This window comes from Archocentrus centrarchus, chromosome 9 (assembly GCF_007364275.1).
Source record: "Archocentrus centrarchus isolate MPI-CPG fArcCen1 chromosome 9, fArcCen1, whole genome shotgun sequence".
NCBI classification, from domain to species: Eukaryota; Metazoa; Chordata; class Actinopteri; order Cichliformes; family Cichlidae; genus Archocentrus; species Archocentrus centrarchus.
Window position 1 is genome coordinate 26,159,592 of NC_044354.1, and position 20,945 is coordinate 26,180,536.

Here is a 20,945-nt window from a genome sequence, read left to right on the forward strand (position 1 = left end):
AAACACTCCTGCTGGCAAATAACTCCTTTTGGAGGCCATAAAGCATTTCATTCTTTATTCAGTTTATATGCAAACAAACAATCCTGCAAAAAAAATAAAAATAAAAATAACGTCAGTACATAAATTCAGCTTTATTGACATGAACAGTAGTGTTGATACAAGGCGGGAGCTAAAGGAAAGCTCAAAACAGTGCATTACTCAGATATAAAAACTGTCACTGTCAGTTGATTGCTCACTGGATTAGTAATCTGGATAATCCCTTTATAGTTGTTCCTTTAAAAGATGGGAGGAATAAAAAGATAAGTTAAAAAAAATGGAGTAGATGGACCCCCCCACCCCCCAATGAGAGCCTAACACACAGACTGAGTTTTTTTGTTGGGTTTTTTTTTCCTGCTTTAAACTTACTTTATATACAGTACAAAACATGCATCCCATGTTATTTCACAGCTATCAGCCTTACAATGTACACTGCACAAAATTAAATAGAAATCATAATAAAACCAAATAATGCACAAACTGTATACATCCGTCACAGACGCTACACGCAAGACGTACTTGGCTATCCTATTTCTCCAACACTGAAAAACATCTTTTCAAGGTACCATAATTTATACACCAAATTGTGCTCTGACTACTGGGCTATTTTCAAAACAGCCTGAGGTAAGCTTTAGCACGAGACATCCTGTTGTTCATTTTTAAAGGCTATAAAAATTAAATAAAATATGATTTAGTGCCGTAAACCTTTGAAGATCAACGGTCACAAACAAATGTAGAAAAAGTTGGTGCTGCATGTTGTTCCTTCAGATTTTTTTGTAAACATATTCACCCACAAAGTGTCAAAGTACTTCTAGTCACTTTAACTGACCAAATTCCTTTTGATCCAATTACAGAAATGTTAAGCCATTAAGTAGTGCAACACAATTCCAACAAATGAAATTACTACAATGACAGAAAAAAGGCAAAACCCCCAAAAGGCATGACAGGGCAAAATAATAATTAAAAAAAAAAAAAAAAAAAAGAGCACTCAGTGTTCCCTTTTATGCTTGCGACCAACGTCTACTTCATCCAGCCCAGTGGCAGATCTGGACTGCTGCAGTTCTCGGAGCTGAGAGTGTGTACGGAGCGGCTGCTTCTTGAGCTTCTCCAGGTGAATGTCAATGGGATCGAGTTCAGGCTCGGCGGCAGGGATGGGCAGGTAGCCACCGTCCCTTGGCAGGCACAAGCACCATCCGGCGCCAGCCAGGTCCAACTCGCTGTACTCAAACTCAGACTTCTTCAGCTTGAAGTCCACCATGTCGGTCGACTCGCTCATCTCCACCAGCAGGTTCCAGAAGACGCAGCTCAGGATGATGCCCAGCAGCTGCAGCAGAGAGAATCCAAATACTGTCAGCCTATTATCAGTAATCACTGCTATCGAGAGAAAAAATAAATGAAAATACTTCTTAGGGATCTCACATTGTCCCTTATTTCCTGTATATATACTATATCTATCTATCTACTGTTACAATTGTGGAAATGTGCATTAAACATGGCCAGCTTGAAACAATGAAGTCAGTGTATGGGCTCTGGATGTTGTCATCCCTAATGAGAGAGGACATGGCTGCACCAAAACCTAATATAAGATAAAATTGATGGACTATCAGAATTTATCACTTTTCTATCTGTAATGCATTTATTAATCAGCTTGTTATTGCAGCACAAAACTGATCAATCAACCATCAAATGTACAGCGCTGGAAAAATTATGTGAGAACTGCTAACAACTCACACATGAAGATCCTGCCAGGTTAAAGTTCTACATGTTGAGGATTCATGCTGTTCTGCCTAAGGACTCTAATTCCCTGCAGAGACACCAACTTCAACTCTAACAAAAACCAGTCTGCCAGTCTTTGCTCTAAGCATCTTGTCACATACTTGGCACCAAGCCAAACGCAGCGCCGTGAAAAAGGATTTGTCCCATGTGTGACAAAAAGAAAAAAAAATAGAAATCAAGAAGGGGACAAATTCTTTTTCTTTTAGTGTATTATGGAAAAACAGATTTTCTGCTTAGATTTGATGTTGGATTTGGTACAGAAGTTACAAGAAGTCAATGCCACTCATCCACACTAGTCCTTTGCCAGCCCTTGTTTTACCTTTTCTTGGAGAGGTTGGCGGACGGGCTGGTACTTCTATCGTGCTTTTCTACTCTAAGTAAGCACTAAATGCTTTTTACTTCAAACATCCACATTCACATCCTCACACTCACATAGCACTTTCTTCTACGCCTTTAAGCACTTTAAGTATTTGTAACTAGTTAGTTCAGTTGCTGAGGGACACTTCGACATGCTAACTGGAGGGAGCCAGGGACTGAAAATGCCATGTTCCAATCAGTGGACAGACATGGTTTTGTTCTATACGCTGCACACAGTGGCATGGCTGGTATGTGAACCAGTCAGGGCTTTCGCTGACAGCGAATAACAATAATGCAAAAAATTTGCTCTGCAAGTTGGTGCCAGTGCTGTTGTTTGAGGTACTGAACTCAGATCGGTGTACTTTGTTAACGTGAGCTGCCAGCACAGTTTGACAGAAACTCTCACAGTAGTAAAAGAATTTTCCTTCTGTAGCTTCAGCCACTGCTGTGCTGTGAAGAGAGTCATGTGAGTGCTGGTGCTGCAATACAACAGCAGAACCCCCCCCCCCACACACACACACACACAAATAATGAAATTAGTTATATTTAGAATTCAAGATAAAAATCAACAAACAAAACTGAGGGATCAGTAGATGCCCAACATGACACAACCAGGCTTCAGCTACTTCCAAACACAGAAAGAGTTCAGCGGTCCTCCCAAAAAGACCACCTGGCACTACACATGCAGATCAACCATTAGAGGGCTGCAGGAGACCATAAATTGAATAAATGATTCATTAGTGTCTGTTTATGCAGATTTGAATGAAACATCACTGTCTTTTCACCAGAACTCACATAATATAAATTAATAAATCATGCATAAACACACACAAATAAATTTGTATTTGTAAACCAAGAGGATTTTTTATGAATATGTAGTAGAATATTAATTACAGCACTAATTTGGCTAATTCTGAAGTCCTTCTCCTAAGTCCTGGTAGTATTACCCGAGGAGCTCTAGTAATTTGTGATAATCACAGGTCATCTGTGATCTTAATCCTGTGCAAATTTGATATTTCAAATTCAGGAGTTATTATCAGAAGAGTAACAACAGGATGAGAGGAGATGGATAAGATGCAGAGCAACATGGAATAGAGCATTTTGATGTCTTTTGCACCTCATGCAAAACAGGGAGTCAATTCTAAATCAGATGAGGTCCCCTGGTAACACTACTAAGATACAGTTTCCCCTAAAGGTATATTTAGAGCAAATTTCATATCAAATCACTAACCCATCCATGGCAAATGTATTACATCGCATTTAATTTGAAAGTAACTTTTCTAGCCCAAAATGACACTAGTTAATCTACCAAAAGGAGACGACTTCATGAAGACAAATACGGAGAGTTCACTACAAGATGCAAACCATTTGTGAGCCACAGGAAAAGCAAGGCTATGTTACACTCTGCAAAAACAAAATCTAAAAAAAAAAAAAACTACAGTAATACTGGAGTGGCCTGCTTTGGACCAGGGATGCTAGGATCATGCAGTACGACAATGAAAAGAAAGAATAAAGGACGGGGAAAAACATGGACCGGTTTGTGATCTGAAGTGTACAACATCACCTATAAAACACAAATTAGGTACTTTGATGCCATGGAGACCTGGCTTATAATGACATGAAGCCACCGGTGATTATTAAAAGGCAGCCAGGAGTTTTTGATGGTAAAAAGTAGAAATATTCTGCAATGCTAATTCTGCCAGCACGAGAAAGAAGCTGCAGTGAAGGTCTGGCAAAACACATAGTTCCCACATATATTCTAGATCTTTATGACTATGTTAATTTGGCCAATTATAACTGAGAACCTGAAAGCAAGGCACTGTGTATGAAAGTACCTCCTCAAAGGTTATTATTGTAATGTTTTTTGTGCAACCTTTGAGACTGCACAGAAGGTGCTTTTTCAAAATCTGAAGTGGAACTCCTTAAAAGCTGACAGTCATTTATTATCATCCCAGCATAGGACTGGATACATTCCACTGTGAAGCTGCATGACAAGGAGTCAGAGGGAGGCTGGTTTTTTAAGCTTTTGTCTCAACAAAAGGAAGCGATAAATGTGGTAACATATTTATCAGTCAGCACTGCAGTTTGATTTTTATTTCATTTTATTACAGTGAGACTATGACAATGTAAACATCATCCACACTCACTGAATATCTGCATGTTAACACGCTTCCCATTCTCATTTTTTGTGTTACCCTAAACACTAAGACACTGAAACTGTGCTGTCAAGAACCTCCCATCATGACCTCATAATAAAATCAATTCAAAGCTTAACTGCATTTTAAAAACAGCCTGATCTGAGTTCTGTTTTGATTAAAGCCAGAGGTACTTAACAGAACTGCTCTTAGCTGGGCTAATTTTTCTGCAGCTTGTATGACGCACAATAATCCTCTCTGAAGAAGGCTGTAACAAATCTAAATTTATGCAAGGGACAACATAGTCTTGTGCAGGAGACAATGATTTATTGAGTTTGAAATAATGAGACTGTCACATCCTGGGCCACTGATGGAAGCTGCTGAAACTTAGTTGAGTTTTTGGCAGTAGAAGAAAAAAAAAAAAAAAAAAAAAAAAAAAAAAGGGATTCTTTGCCAGGTAGGACAATTAAAAAGCAAATTAGCTTGACTGTCACAGTAAGTGGGGGGCTTACAGTTTTGATAAAAAGACGCCGCTGGAGAGGTGGAATCGGTTTGAATGCAGGTTTCCAAAAGTTCAGTTTCAGTGAGTCGCTGTGTAGAGTTTTCAATTACCTGTGGTAGCCCAATGGCGCAGCAGAGTGCAACGGTTGTTCCAATGTTGTCACTCATCCAGAGGTTGACTGCATGGATGCAGCCTCGCACATGGATCAGCTCATGCAGGGATTCACGCTGATACACAGTCCAGAGGAAGATGACAAAAGGAAAGTTTCATTTTCAAACTCAAACTTAGCTGAAATAGAGAACTTTTAAAACTCCACAATTGAAACTTTGATCAGCCACAGCATTAAAACCACAGACAGGTTTAAGTGTTTAACACAGATGTTTTTACAATGCAGTGATCATCTGGGGAAACTTGGGTCCTGGCATTTGTGTGAATTTATGTTTTATATGAACAACCACAAAAACACTGTTACAGGGCAAGTACACCCCCTACATCCTGACAGCACTCCCAAACAGCAGTTGCTTCACCCAGAAGAATACAGCTCAGGAAGGGTTTAAGGACCCCAACGGAGAGTTCAAGGCACTGACCCGGCCAACAGAACCCCCCAGATCCTAATCCAGTCAAGCATGCACGGAATGTGCTGGATTAAGCCCGACCACTCAGGCCCCACCCTAAAAGCCCACTGGACCCAAAGGATTCTGCTGCCAATGCCCCAGTGCCAAATACAACAGACAGTCTGAGGTCCAGTGGGTGGAGGTGTTTTGGCAGCACAGGGGAGACCCACGCAACACCAGGCAGGTGGTTTTAATGCTGTGACTGACTGGTGTGAAGTAGATCACTTTCCACGTTTAGCCATTAGCTTAGTTACAGAGGAAAAGTCAAACAAGTGACATCCATTAAAAATAAATACAGTATTTTTATTCCCAAAAACACTAAATCCTATTAATGTCAGATAAAGAAAAACATTTTTTTTGTTTGTTTTTTTACCCATGTATCAGAAAGATGTTAAAATTATATATATCACCTGTGTCATTGTGTGTGTTATGTTGGCCACATTGTTCAAAGGGAGTTATTTGTGTGTAGATTCCCACATGTTAAAGATATATGGACCAAATTACATTCAGTCATATACAGATGCTGTTTCAGTGATATCAGAGAGATATGTTTCTTAAGGGGTCCAGAAATATCAGTTGTTAAGTCATAGATACAAAAACCACACTATAAAATGTGTTTGGTCATTCTTACCTGTTTATCCAGAGTCTGGTAACCACACAGGGTGTTGATGACCTCTCCCACCTGTGCAAAAAGTCAGAGACAAGTCTGAGCCAAGGTGACCAGAGACAACACCACAGACCACAGAGGCATGTGACAGTGAAGATCCTCAAGGGGGTGTTCCTGTCCTGCCAACTAGAACGTAACTCAAACCTTGGAAAAATGGCTGCAGCCATGATAGACGGAAACTGATAACGCACCAAAGTAGCCAATGTTCATCCTTCATAAGGAACTCTTGTATTGCTGCTCTGTGTGTGTGTGTGTGTGTGTGTGTGTGAGAGAGAGAGAGCGAGACAGAGAGAGAGATGATAACTCTGTTATTAATTTCTTCAGCACACTCTGCTGCTTCCAGAAACAGTATCAGTGCTTTGAGCACAGGAACAGGAATGATACTGGCCATATGAGGATGGAGGGGGCCAAAAATCAGCCAAAGGCTCATACACCTTTGCATCGCACCACGTTTCCTATTAGCTGGATGATGTGTTTCTCTTTGTGTCATCCAGATTACAAATGTCCACGCAGCTATGCACCTGTCTGAAAAACAAGTACTTCAAACCTCACTTTCTGCTTTAGTGGCTAGCAGTACAGTAACTTCCTGAATGACTAATTCATGCCATCAATTTAGTTTTTGGGGACGTTACAGGGCTTCCTTCGATTTTTTTTTTTAGATTATTTTTAGATTATCTGGTAACCACAGGAACACAAATGTGCAGAAGCATTAGAGCGCAGAGATTTTTCCCTTACAAATCAGAGAGTAAAAACTAGTTAAAACAAATGTCTGTTGAAGTAATCTTGCAGTACAACTGTAGCAGTTGCACAATTTTTTCATTCAATATAACATCACTCAATGTAGTACTATCAAATATGCTACAGTATATATAACTGCCTGTTTCTTTTTTCCCTTTTTTAATATTTGGAAGCAGCCTTATATGTGTAAAACTGCTTAACAGCAATGGAAGGCTAGAAACACACATTAGATAACAGCTGTAGAGAAAAGGAAAAAATTAAGAAGCCTTGGTGTTTAGGTATTAACCTGTGATGTTATAGTAAGAACAACTGTATTTAGTCTCACAGATACAGTCCAGTTACAGACTCGATTCATGAGTCAAACTCTTTGAGCCATGTACGTTCAGGTAAAAGCTGCAAGACATTCCCAAATTAGATTCCCTCAGATGGGCCCATGTAGAGCTAAATGTACCAACTGACTAAGCCTCCTGTCAGTTGACTTTATGTATTCTGCTCTTGGTTTGTTTAGTCAATGTGAACAGTACCTGGACCAGCAACTGAACTGAAAGGTAGCAACTGATTTTTCTCTCAGTGATCAGAAATAACGTGTAACTACACCCTCAACAAGCACCCAGAACAGCAGGTATGGATGTTTTTATGAGTTTTCGTGCCATATCTGTATTCTCTGCGTATGTTTGTTGTCTGAACTCACCTTGCGGCGAACACAACAGGTGTACGGAACCCCACAGGCTAGTGGACCAGTACCATTGCAGAAATGGTACTGGTTGACTCCCCAGTCCTTATACTCATCTCCTCCACAACATGAAAACTGGAAGATAAATCAGGGTAGAGAAAAGGACATCAGGAACCAAGCATGGAGCAAAAACAAAACAAAAGACTGTCTGTCCAATTCAAAGCAGTGTCTCAGAGTCGAGCACACTGAAGTTCACTCATCCACATCCAAGACAGTTTATCTCTCTGTATACTCACCCCTACAGAAATCTCACTGTGGTAACGCTGTAGGAATTGTGTGGTCGTGTAAAGACAGGAGAGTTCCTGACAATCAGTTAAAGGCTATCATTTTAAAGCACTTCAAGGAGAAAGTTCTTTCCTAGACAACAAAGGACATATTCAACTCTGCAATCACCTGACCACAGCTGCATGCTATTACACAAGAGAGCACACTGGCTGTACAGATAAGACATTTTTACAAGCAGAGAGTTAAAAAAAATTTTAAAAAAAAAGGACAAGCAAGCCAAGAAGCAGGATTTACTGCACTCTCCACTGATGAAAAAGTATCCCTTGATAGAAAGGCTTTGAAAAGGCTGCAACAGTTGAGAAGCCACATATAATTAATGAGTACACAGTGAAAGCTTAAATGCCCTATACAGCCAATTTTTAAAGTTCAATAAGTAAAGAGCCTGTGTCTGTAGAGTATTAGGTCAGTGGAGCTGAGGCACAATCTAAGTGCAGTGCAAATAAAGGGCAAAAACTGGACTGGATTTAAATTTGGCTGCCATTCCCTATGAAGCAGTCACTTTGTGCAGATTACACAGGTCATGATGTTCATCGTGAAACACCACACAGATTCTCCACCGTTATTGTTAGCACTTGGTTCCTGTCCACGACCAAACCATAATTCATTTGTATGCAGCAGGAACAGTCTCCCAACCTTTTCATCACATCTTGTACTAATATCAGAGATCTGTTCCAGGAAATCCCACTTGCACTTGTGAGCACTGGATCTCCTGCCATGTGTCAAATTGGGGATTTTTTTTTTCTTTTTTGCAAAGTGGTTCAAATCACTGCAGACAGTTCCACTGAAAAACAGCTGTTTGTTTGGGTTATAGCTGGAGACCCAGCGCTCATCAACAGGGATGATCCTCCGCATCAGAGCCAGGCCAGCTTGAAAGAGGGACTGACGCTTGCTCTCCGTGCACCTTTTTAGGTTAAGGGCGAAATCACAGAGCAAAGTGTTCAGAATGTGTCAGAATATCGACTTCCAGCCATGTTGGAAGACATGCCCAGAAAATGACAATGAAGTGGGTATCAGCCAAATTTAAATCAGATAGTTTTTGATTTTTTTGGGCAGATTTTTGAAAATTTTAAACCACTCTTTGTCTAATCAGTTGTTTTACTTTGCATTTAAAAGTAATTGTCTGTGATTCTGTTGTTCTATGCAGTAAGTGATTGGATGCCGCACAGACTGCAAGACAACTTCACTGATATACAGTACCAGTCAAAAGTTTGGACACACCTTCTCCATCAATGATATTTTTTTCCTATACTGTAAATTGACACTGAATTCATCCAGACTATGAAGGAATCATGTCATAAACTTAAAAGTGTTCAACAAACCAAAATATGTTTTAGATTTAAGATTCCTCAAAGTAGAGGCACCTTTTGCTTTGATTACAGCTTTGCACACTTTTTGCATTCTCTCAACCAGCTTCATGAGGTAAGAAATTAACTCTTGACAAGACACAGCTAAGTGGAAGCCATTCCAGGTGAAATAGAAATAAGGAATAACTGCAGTACATGCAGCTTGATAATAACTGGGTTTATCTCATTTGTAGAGGGCTGTGGCCGCAGCCTGGGAGAAAATTGCAGCGTGTCTGCAAAGAAGAGGAAGGCCAACACAACAGCAGAGTCCCCCAGAAAAAGGCAGAGGTCTGCCAGTGGACCTGCTCAGTTGGCATTCGAGGCTGCGCCATCAAAGGGCATCAAAAGGAAGGCCAGCACTGAAAGAGGGACACCTGAAAAAAGGCAGAAGTCTGGACCGAGCGGCACAAAGTCCAATGAAGCCACTGAAGGGACTAACTGGAAGGAGCAAGACACAGCTGAGAAGCTGCCGGCATCACAGGCTCCTGGGACAACAAACAGGGAGTGCGCCCGTGATCCCTCCCCAGGTCCAACAGCCTCCACACCAAGCAGTGGGACAGCATTCCTCCAATTCTCAAGCGATAGAGGTAAACTGAAAGTGTGATAGACACTAACAGTGAGCTTAAGCTTAAGTCAGGTTTGCGGGTCTATTAGCCTGCAGGTTTTAAGCCTTTTTCCATCAACACTGGCCACATTTACCCTCATTGAATTTCTTTCACTAATAGTAATCATAGTAATTTGATGCAAACAGACGTCAGTTTCAGGCCTCAGAGTGTTATGGTCAAATGGTCAGTAAGCAGTACAAATATTTCAGAAGTCAAACAATCAGTTGCAGCACAGCATCGGTCTCCTCCACAACAGGTCTCACCAACAGTGTTTTGGACCTGTGTTTAGCTTCCAGGTGCTTTTTCTAAATGTGAACCATTTACAACACTAAAACGTGTATCTGTGTTTGTGCAGCTCTCTTCGAGGAGAAGTACACGGTGCTTGACATGCTGGGACGAGGAGGCTTTGGTTCAGTTTTTGCTGGGAGAAGAAAGTCAGACAACTTACCAGTGAGTATCACACATATATTCTTATATCTCATGCACATTGCCACCATTCCCTGTACTAACCAAAATACTCCTGACTGATTTGTAGGTGGCGATCAAACAGATCCGTAAGGAATATGTGGAACGTCAAAGAGTGGTAAGTGATTCGAACATTTAAAAATGTTTCATCTTCCTGTACCTTTGCTGTTTCTGAGGAAACCAGACAGAAAAACTCATGCACTCATTCACTTTTCTTTTTTTAGGACATAAATGGGGAGCCAATCATGTTCCCAGTGGAAGCTCTCTCCATCTTGAAGGTGGGCGGTATACCATCAGCAGTAGGCTCTTCTGCAGTTGTCTCAATTCTAGAATGGTATGACCTAGAGAAGGAGGTTTTTCTGGTCATGGAAAGACCAGACCCATGTGTGACCCTGCTCAACTATATGCTGGACAATGGTGGATGTCTGGAGGAGGAAGTTGCTAAGGTACTAAAATCCAGAGAAGCTCCACAGAGCTTGTCTGATAGGTGCCACACTGTCGGGAATCAGTCCCTTCTTCAGCTTTGTAATTGTGCTCTTTGTGTTTCAGAACATCATGAAGCAGCTGGTGGATGCAGCCTTAATGATGCACAGAGAAGGCGTCTTCCACCGTGATATCAAGCTCGCAAATCTGCTCATTGAAACGGGCTCCAATGACCCTCGAGTGCGAGTCATAGTCTTTGGGTGCAGCTGCTTGGTACAGGAAGAACCGTACTTTAACTTATTTGGTATGACATCTGGCTTCTGGTCTTCATTCAGCCGTTGCTCTGCAGAGTGATGATTTTGATTTCAGTCTGATCCTGTTCCTCGTCCTTCCCTTCTGTCTGTTCATTGCAGGAAGCAGACGGTACGCCCCTCCGGAGTTTTTCAAATGTGGGCTTTATAGGGCTGCCCCCACCACAGTCTGGCAGCTGGGCGCGATGCTCTACGAAATGCTGCATGCAAAGCGATGTTTTGACAGATACAGGCTCCGCAATGGGAGACTTTATTTTAACAATCGCCAATCCCGAGGTGAGACAATGGTAGAATAGCTGTGTTTTGGTGCTGACACTGTAGAAATGTTTTGTTTACCAGTTCCAAATGATTGCTGCAGTTTACTGATCTTTGCTCTGTTTTCTGTCCTCTCTCTAATCAGACTGCCAGAATTTTATGAGGCAGTGTTTAACTCTAGACCTCGAACAGCGGCCCACCTTGGAGCAGCTTCAGCAGCACCCCTGGCTGCAGAATTAAGCTCCAGTCACGCTTCAAGCACTTGCCGAGATGACTGGGCTTTTCTTTCTTTCTCTTTCTTTCTTTCTATACTTATTTGGTTTTTGTTTATTTACTTTAGTTTAATTAATTACTTTATAGTTACCAGTCGCGGCAGATGACTGCCCCTCCCTGAGCCTGGTTCTGCCGGAGGTTTCTTCCTTTTAAAAGGGAGTTTTTCCTCCCCACTGTCGCCAAAGTGCTTGCTCATAGGGGATTTCTTGTTATTCTTACTAATATTGTTGTTCTTATTAGTAGTAGTATGGTTATTATTCTTATTATTAGTAGTAGTATTGTTATTGTTCTTTTCATTATTAATCTTAGTAGTAATAATAGTAGTCTTGTTCTTTTGTTGTTCATATTAATATTGTTTTAGTTGTTTTGTTCTTATTAGTAGCAGTAGTAGCTGTTTTTCTTCTTATTATTATTATTAACCTGGGCCAAAGATTACATAACTCTGCCCAAATTTGGACTATAGAAATAAATACATAAAAACAAAACAAATCAACTCCAACTTTCTTTATGAGTTTTATCTTGTTATGTAGCTTGTTGTTGTAATTCTGTTGTTTTGTTAAATTGTTTCCACCTGTTAAGGTCGGTGGCCTTGACAGCTTCTATTTAAAACAGCACAAATGTAAATGAATAAGTGACTTTTAGCACAGAATGACCACAGGCCACTGTGAGGTTGGACTTTGGCGTAACATTAACGTGTTGCAAGACAGGGACTTAATTAACGTCACTTAATTTGAGGCCTCAACAGTCACCAGTTACTTGCAGCTATGTAGCTAACTGGTGACTAGAGAGATTCATTTCAAAAGTAAGCATTACTCAGCAAGTGATATTTGATAAATCTGGATTTAAAGCTTACATTTAATGTCCTAACACATGTTAACTACAGTGGATCTGTAGCTCACTGGGACTCCGAATGTGGCTGGTCTGAGTATTTCTGAAACCTCTGATCTACTCAGATGTTCCTGCACAACCATCTTTAGGTTTTACAGAGAATGGTGTGAAAAAGAGAAAACATCCAGTGAGCAGCAGCTCTCTGGGTGAAAACATCTGATGTCAGAGATCAGACAAGGATGGGCAGACTGCTCAGAGCTGAAATTAAGTCAACAGTGACTCAAATATGAACTTGTTATAACCAAGAGATGCAGAAGAGCATCTCTGAAGGCACAATGTGTGAAACCTTGAAACATTTTCTAATATAACATTACCTTTTGTTGCACATAATCCAGGATGTTTTTGAAGTCGAGATCATCGTAATAGTGTTTAATTCCTTCTCGTATACTGCTCTGAAACAAGGAAGATGTCTAGATAAAACAGAAGGAGAAACACAGAGCAGAAGGCGTCATGGTTATAAATATTGGCAATCATAAAGTACCATGAAGAAATAGTGACCTGGCTGGTTATAACACCACATTCAAAATGTTTTCAGACCCTTTCAAGTTTTCCACATTTTGTTACGTTTCAGGTTCATTTTGAAAGTGATTCAGTTTGTTTTTGCTTAGACTTACTAAAAGACTGAAATATTTTATACAAGTATTCAGACTCTTCACTTGGAAAAAAAAAAAAAGCACCTTTGGCAGCACTTTTTTGACATTTCGCCTTCCCCTCCAATTAAGAGGGTTAAGCAAAATGTCAAAAAAGTAACTTAAAGGGCCAAATTGTATGTTATTTTTGACATCAATTCGCGGACCGGAAGTGGGCGTGACCAGATGTGGCCCGCGAGCCGCAAGTTTGGACACCCCTGATCTAGAGGTACGTGCATGCCTTCGAATTCACTAAATATAATTGCCAATTAGGCATATTGCTTTGAGTTTTAGCTTAAAGACCATTTTCAGAAGCAGGATGCACCATAGCATGAACAACTGCAGGTATTATAACAAAGGGTCTGAATACAAATGTAAATGGATATTCCAGTCTTCTGTTTCTAATAAATTAACTACTTCCACACTCTCCATTGTGGCCAGTCAGTGTGGAGTGTTGTATTTAGATTGATGAAGAAACAAATTATTGAAGGGATTGAAAACTATCCAAAAACATCCCAAATGCACTGGATAGATATGTGGAGGACATGAGATGATGTTTACCTTCTTCTCAAAGATCAGAGCTGTGGCGAGGGCAATTGCCTGAAGAAGCAGCAACACACAGAGAACACAAAGGAACTGTGGAAGGTGAAAGACAATGAGTCAGACAGCATAAAAGTATAACAGACAACAGTGTGTCAACATCCTAAAAAAACTATATCCATTGTTCCCAAGAACAAATTGAACTCTGTAATTGACCAAATTTGACTAAAACCAGTGGCTCGCTTCAGTTGCTCAACACAAAGAGACACAGGATAAAGCGCTTTTTCTTTATTCAATTCTTAAAATACAGACTTACAAAGTAAATGGATCCATAAGCTGAAAAAAAGCCACCAACTGAATAACTGTCAGTTCATTAGGTCATTTACAGTTAAACCTATTATTTAAAGTTTTTTTTTTGTTTGTTTTATTTTTTAAATCCACAAATCTGCAGATGATCTGCTACTACACAATATGGCTTGAATATGCACTGGTTAGCTGTTGCAAATGTAAGCTTTACATTAATTTCTGTTTTAACAGAAAACTTTGAAGAACTGGTTCCAGCACAGATTGCCTTAATACAACAGTTATTAATAAAAGAGTTTTTCAATTTGTCAGAAACAAAACAAACAAAAAAAGAAACCTGGGTAAGAAACACTTGCTACAAAGAGAACAACAGTACAAGGGAACATAATTCATATTTCCCCATTACCTCTATGACCCTTATTATATAAAATGAGTTCTTTTCATCACAGAATAAGCAGAGACGTTACATTTTTTTATTGCCAACTTTTAACCCCTCCTTTTCAATTCAAGTTATTTAGCTATAGCTAATTAGATTGTTACACAGCAAACACAGCAACACAACCCCGATCCCTTTTTTTTCTCTATAACTGCCAAACAAAGATGTGCTGGAGAAAAGGGTGATCAACAGTTTAAAGTTTTATGAATTACTGGTGCCATACAGGCTCTGAATGCATGTCATACACAAGGTTTGATGTTTTTAGTGATTTGTATATTTACACACAAATATATCCACAAACATGCTTAAATAAATGTTTTACTCCCATTTACCTGCTTCATTCTGAAACCAAATGTCAACTTCACAAACTTCTCAACATTAAACATGAAAAAGGTAATCCTGTATCAAAAAGAACAGCATATTTGACTGCAATATGGCAGAATTGGTAGAGTTCATTTAAACTGGTTGGTTTCCTGGCAAGGATCCGGCTTTTAAGCTGTATCCATTCCATTACCTAATTTCCTCTCATCTGAGCGCGACTCCTTTTCCAGACCTCAGCAAAGTGGTGAAACATCAGACTGATACTCACATACAATTGTTTGACCTGATGATTTTGGAATCTGCAGTTGTTTAGAAATGGCTCCAAAAGACGTTCCCAACATGTGTAAATCTACAATTCTTCCTTCTTAGATTTTTACTGAGACATGAAGTTCTTTGAGCGCTCAGCTAGAGTACAAAAGTGCGATATAAGAACCAGCCTTGGACTTTCCTATTATTCTGAGTACTGGTCAATCCATTGAGTGCTGTCAAACAAATCCTTTTTTATGCTGCAAAGTGAAACAGTTGTAGTCAATCATGATCATTAATGAGACATTAATAGGCCTTGGCAAGTTAAAAGACACTGTAGAACCTTCAGTTCCACTAAAATATTTAAGTGAGTGTGTGTATATTTGAGCCTGTTTGTGTACTTTTGATCATGAATGGTTTAATGAAAATCCAAAACAAATTCAAACTTGTGCACCCAAATCTTGTGTTGTAAAGTCATTACAGGTATATGCTGTTTCATTCCAACCTGGAAAGAGAACAGTTCAAAGAAATAATTAACAACCCCAAATTACCATGGCATACTCATGATGAGTGGATGTAAACTTCTGACCCCAACAGTGTATCATGTAGAATTAACTTTAAACAGACTTTCATGCTTCTTCTTATTTTCAGTCATATATAAATGGTAGATACGCATATCAAACATATCCAAATCTGAGTATGAATGGAGGGGCTGCACCAAGGTCCAGTATAAGCTAAACTAGGATTATTTTGAACTGAGAAGTCTGCAAAGTTTCTCAGTTCAAAATACTGAGCACAGGAATAAAACCATGAAGCTAGGAAATGAGCATGTCCTGTTTAAAAAGGACATGAAATGTACGTCCCCACCTCTCCCCCTCCATCTCCCTTACCATGTGCAGCAGGGTCTTATTGTCCCTGAGAGATCCAACCATGCCCACCACCGACACAGTGAACATGACAAGGCCCAGCAGGATGAGCACCACGGCAGGAGCCAGGAAAAGACCCTCCAGGGTTCGATTCTTCTGCCTTTCCACTTCAGCATACACTCCCACACAAAGCACACAAAGACCCATCAGCTGGGGGGAGAGGGAGAAAAGATAGTGAGAGGGGGGGGTAACGAAATGAAGACCTCAGAGAAAAGTCACCAAAGAATTTTAAAAACTGTAGATTTGCTGTGATGAATTTTGGCGTGTATACAGTATACTAACAATACTGACAACTTTAAATTATTTTGAAGTCTAATTTTTCTGTTTCAACACTTTTGCTTGTTTTCTTTATCCTTCCTCTTGCTACGTGCTTCAATATTTTTCAGAATTAAGATGCCATTTTAGTCAAAACTTTCTTTGAGATGAAATGCCAATGCCAACAGATGAGGCCGAGCCACTAAATGAAAAATAAAAGCAGTTCACTGAAACTGGAAATTTTGTTTATATGGTCACAGCATACTGACAGGCTCTTTGGAGGCTCAACTAATGAATTATTGTTAAACGACAGTGTTACATCTCAAGCAGGATAAGGCCCCAGACCATCCAAAATGCAACTATAGCAATCCATCCAACTGAGGTCATAGCAGAGGGCTGGAGCCTATCTCAGTTGTTACTTGGTGAGCAGCAGGGCAAGCTCTGGACAGGCTGCCAGTCCATCACAGTGCTAACACAGAGGGCAGACAACCTCACACTCTCAACCACAACCTCCTTCTCTGGGAGGAAACTAGAGTACCTGGAGAGAACCACGTAGGCACATGGAGAACATGCAAACTCTACACAGAAAGGTCCCAGCCAGCTGATCTGGTGCACCAATATGCTGCCTGCAACATATCCACTCACTGAAATTATATAGAGAACAAAGGGAAGTGCTGCCACAACTGGCAATTTGTAGGCTCAAACATTTTTATGCTTAAAAGGAGGAAGCAGCACAATAGCTCAAATTTTCAGCTGTAATCAGCACTGAGAGGCTTTCAGGTTTGAAAAAGCTGAGCAGGGTCACCATACACATATAAGATAGCACCTGTAGCATCTATTTTAATCAGGATTCTGCAAAGAGTTATGGGTAATGGCCTGCTAAATCTTAAGTTTCTTGCTAATCTTCTTCTTTTATAGCATAGTTGTCTAGCTCAGTGCTAAAACCCAGTGTGGTGCGGATACAGTCAAAATCCAACAAGTAGATGTTACTCTACTGTAATTAATGTTATCAAATTAGCATAAAACCCACAACAGTGGGGTTCTTTTTGTGCAACAGGGGGCTTTTGTTTTCAGGTATAGTGAGTTGGAATTTTTTGTTAAATATTAAGATCAAAAAATGGCTGTTAGTGTTGAATTTTTAAGCCTCAATTACAGCACCGTGTAGCTATTTAGACTCATGTTTCTTGCTAAGTAATTGCACATCATCCATTTGATGAGCCAAGTCTCATTTTTTCTAGTCCATCCCACCTCACTGCAAATACTGAGTTGTAGCTCTTCAGAGTTTGAACCCTAATTAAAAGCAATGATTAACTAGTGGATTCAATTTTCTTAATAGCAGATTTATTTTTAAGCTTAATTGATGCAAATTTACATTTTTTTTTTGTTTGGCTGAGTTTGGTTTAAGGCCACCACCCAACCCTTCAGGGAAAGTAAGAGCACTGGCACATCATTTGGCCTGCATTCAGGTTGTTTTATCACTCTTTGAGCAAATCAAATGAAATCAAATCAGAGCAGGATTACATTGTTGCTGCAGTAACACATGGCAGGAAATGTCCCCTTCAGACATTTTCAATCTGCATTATGCAATATCAGTAATGATGGCCTCATTTTACTGCTTAAACTCTCTTGTCTGGCTGATTTAGGAATCATTTCTAAGAGATATTATCTTTATGAATAAAACCTAAAGTTAATTATTTTCCAAATTTATTACACACACAGATTTAGAAGCTTTGGTTTCTTGTAAACAAAACCCAAAATGTGCTGGAGCTGCCCTCAGTGCTCACATAATGTTGGGTAAAGGCTACAAAATGTGAAAGGATGATCAAGGCCACAGAAAAAAGAAGCAAAATGGTATGTTGGTGAGCCACAGTCATCATTATATCGTCACAAACAAGCCCAGAACCATATTCACACCCTTGCTTTACACTTTGGTATCTAGACAGTTTTATTAGTTTTTACTTTCCTTTGACATATTAGAAAAATAGAGGGTTGTTTAACTAATGGAAGTGCTGGAAAAAAGGGAAGTAACAGCCTGTGGTTGCTTCCCTGCTATTGATTTTTCATTTGGACACAGAGACAAGCTGCTTTAAGAGTGGGGTCCATCTACCTCAGCTCCATTTACTATCCACAACCATCTATAAAGCACTGGCAGATCCAGTACCTCTGACTCATTTCCTACTTCCAATGTCAGCACTAACCTTCACCACAGCAGTAAAGAAGATAAGAAGGAATTAAGAGACTTAACAGACATGGACCACAACCCCCCCCCCCCCCCCCCCCCCCCCCCCCCCCCCCCCCCCCCCCCAAAAACCCCAATGGGTTCTGAGGGTGCCCAAGTGTCATGTGCATGCCATACCATGCATGTCAGACTGTAGTAGTCCTCATAATGTGTTCCCTTACGGAGTTTAAACATAACTGCTTGTAATTTGTAGAATCATTTATAAAAACTGTCGTCTGACTGGAACTCAGAAAGAAAGCAGCTGCACTTTTTCATGTTTTCTTTGTTGAGACCGAGTAATTCCCATTAGACACCTGCAGCGCTATTCCTGTCATTAAAATCCCACTTAACATACATTAACCCAACTAAACTTTCCCACAGCAAAGAAAGCTTTAATTAGCTCTACACGGCTAGCCAAAGATGCTTTTGCCCACTGAGCAGAGGCACACAGTCCTAAATCACAGCATGAAGAAGGAGACAGGCGAGAGGGGAGGCTGACTGTATGAATGGTACTCTGGGGGGGTAATGAAATCAAGGTGCTGATGTTCAGTCACACTGAAAAGTGTGCTTACACACACACACACACACACACACACACACACACACACACACACATATACACACACATACACACACACACACAAGCAGGTTAACTGAATATTACTATGGAATTGTGGATTCAAGGTGAGTAAATGATGCTGAGATGCAGAAAAAAACACGTGCTAAGAATGACTCATCTTTACTTCTTAATGTCTTGGCAAGACATTCAAGGACTCCTCCAGCATTTTAAGTGTTTGCTGGATCCTTAATTAATTCTAGTTGCTTTAAGAAAGAATAACATGAACAAAGTCAAGCAGAGTGTTTATGAAGCTGCCAAAGTACCTGCCTGCAGACATTGAGTTGCATTAAGTGCAACTTGTGCAGGACATATTGTAATATCAGATTTTGATGCAACCTTTCCATAAATCTGTGCCCAGCTTTGTCCTATTAAAAATGGGCATTAAACATCAATGTTTACTTTGATAAAATACAAATTAGAGTTAATTTGTCCGCTGGCCTAGTTAAGGGTAAATTAAATAAATTTCTGTTTGCTCAACTTGTCTTGCCTTAAAGTAATAAACAGAATATTCGGTGTAATAATGCTATTTATATTCAATAACTGTTTTGTAGATGTGTGAGGATTAAATACGGTTAAACATATGAATAAAATGCAATTTCAAGTTGACACCCCTCAATTACCAAAATTTACACAAATAATACAACGTTTGATTAAGAATTATAACAATAAGAAAAAGAACCTGAATTAACATATTTGAGCCTGCCCGGATTTTCTGTCGGCGAACTATTTACTCACATCATCGTACCTTTAACTGGATCCAACGCCCTGCACCACGGTGCTGCTGGTTAGCCACAGATCCCTGTGTATTGTTTCAACGCTAAATACAGTAATGAATATCTCGGTCTTTTGTTATATTAAAAAGGCAGCCCACAATTCGTGTGTTACAACAGATTATTTTTCAAGACGACACACGGCGCCTTATGGGAAAATGTGCGTCTGCAGACGTTAACCACCTAGCTAGTGCCCAGAGAATCCCAAACCAAACTCCACTGGAAAAAAAAAATCACGGCAATTTAATAGCATATTTCTCAACAACAAATGCACAAAGTTATGATTATGACTACTTTCCCTAATAATTCTCATCCTTTAGAGAATGGAAAGTGTGCTATCGATCACAGGAACGGTCCTTTCTATTAGATCACTCATATCTAGTCTAAAGCTGAGCCCCTATGTAGGTGGAAGTTAGCTTATGTGCTAGGCGAGTGAGTGATTTCAACTCACTTTTGCAATTCAAATGCCATTAATCTTTGTTGAGTGATACGTGCCGAATCCCAGAGTAGATGATATAGTTTTGAAATATTGCTTGAGCTATATTCTACAAAATGCACATGACTCTAGAGCAGACGGCACATTTAAACACCGGTGTTTCCAGTGATGTTTGGAATGATGTTGGATGCTTCAGGTCTTCAGTTAGCAGACACTGTTGCAGCTCAAATGAACTTATTACGAAGGCTGACATCAATAATCGGACCAGAAACTTACCGAGAAGAGCATTGAGTAGATATTTAAGGTGAATTTGATGATGTAGTAGAAGTAGTTGGTTTTTCTCAGTTCAGAGTAGGGAGGCATGGTTGCTTGCGATAATAAAGCTAGCTAAAAAGCTAACTAGCTAGCTTCCGTTTAGTTCGGGCGATATTAAAAAATGAATGAAAAATAAAATGTTGTTGAGGAACCATAAAAAAAAAAAAACTTGTAGGAGACCTAGTTGTTTTTTGTTAACGTAGCACCTCTCATTTCTCTCATATTATTGTGGGTAACCACCGAAACAAAACACTTCCGTGCGGCCGGCCAGTCCACGCTTTGTTTTGACTACATTCTTAAAGGGGCAGTGCACACAAACTCATTTAATTTAATTTAATTTAACAGCCAGATACTGTACACGTGTGACACTGTTTCACGTTTAGTTCAATTACTAGTAGTTATTTTAATATATTTATTTTTTCAGCGTTGTTGGAAAAAAAACGTAGCAATGTAAAGTAATTCCCACATTAAGATGCGGCCTATATTTAGGATAAAGGTGCTGGATGACTTCCTAAGGTGGCAAAA

The 20,945-nt window shown here is 39.8% G+C and overlaps 2 protein-coding genes across 2 annotated transcripts; one reads left to right on the forward strand and one right to left on the reverse strand.

Moving 5' to 3' along the window:
- Positions 1–41: 41 nt before the first annotated feature.
- On the reverse strand, positions 42–20,691 carry LOC115786342 (tetraspanin-15). The gene is made up of 8 exons (XM_030738459.1): positions 20,382–20,691; positions 15,772–15,957; positions 13,597–13,671; positions 12,721–12,816; positions 7,517–7,633; positions 6,052–6,102; positions 4,917–5,033; positions 42–1,360 (listed from the first exon to the last, which is right to left on the reverse strand). Exons 1-8 carry the CDS (start codon positions 20,466–20,468, stop codon positions 1,025–1,027), a joined length of 1,065 nt encoding a protein of 354 aa, XP_030594319.1. The 5' UTR covers positions 20,469–20,691; the 3' UTR covers positions 42–1,024.
- Positions 9,335–11,544, forward strand: LOC115786343 (serine/threonine-protein kinase pim-1-like). Its single transcript, XM_030738460.1, has 7 exons — positions 9,335–9,773; positions 10,147–10,241; positions 10,327–10,374; positions 10,481–10,702; positions 10,806–10,983; positions 11,093–11,266; positions 11,391–11,544. Exons 2-7 carry the CDS (start codon positions 10,179–10,181, stop codon positions 11,483–11,485), a joined length of 780 nt encoding a protein of 259 aa, XP_030594320.1. The 5' UTR covers positions 9,335–9,773; positions 10,147–10,178; the 3' UTR covers positions 11,486–11,544.
- Positions 20,692–20,945: the final 254 nt, after the last annotated feature.

Coding starts and splice junctions, on each gene's coding strand:
- LOC115786343 (XM_030738460.1), top strand. CDS start 10,179: ATGCTGGGACGAGGAGGCTTTGGTTCAGTTTTTGCTGGGAGAAGAAAG. Junction 10,375..10,480: donor ATGTGGAACGTCAAAGAGTG/GTAAGTGATTCG, acceptor TTCTTTTTTTAG/GACATAAATGGGGAGCCAAT. Junction 10,984..11,092: donor ACCGTACTTTAACTTATTTG/GTATGACATCTG, acceptor TGTTCATTGCAG/GAAGCAGACGGTACGCCCCT.
- LOC115786342 (XM_030738459.1), bottom strand. CDS start 20,468: ATGCCTCCCTACTCTGAACTGAGAAAAACCAACTACTTCTACTACATC. Junction 15,958..20,381: donor TCTACTCAATGCTCTTCTCG/GTAAGTTTCTGG, acceptor CTCTCCCCCCAG/CTGATGGGTCTTTGTGTGCT. Junction 12,817..13,596: donor CTCTGATCTTTGAGAAGAAG/GTAAACATCATC, acceptor TGTTTTATCTAG/ACATCTTCCTTGTTTCAGAG.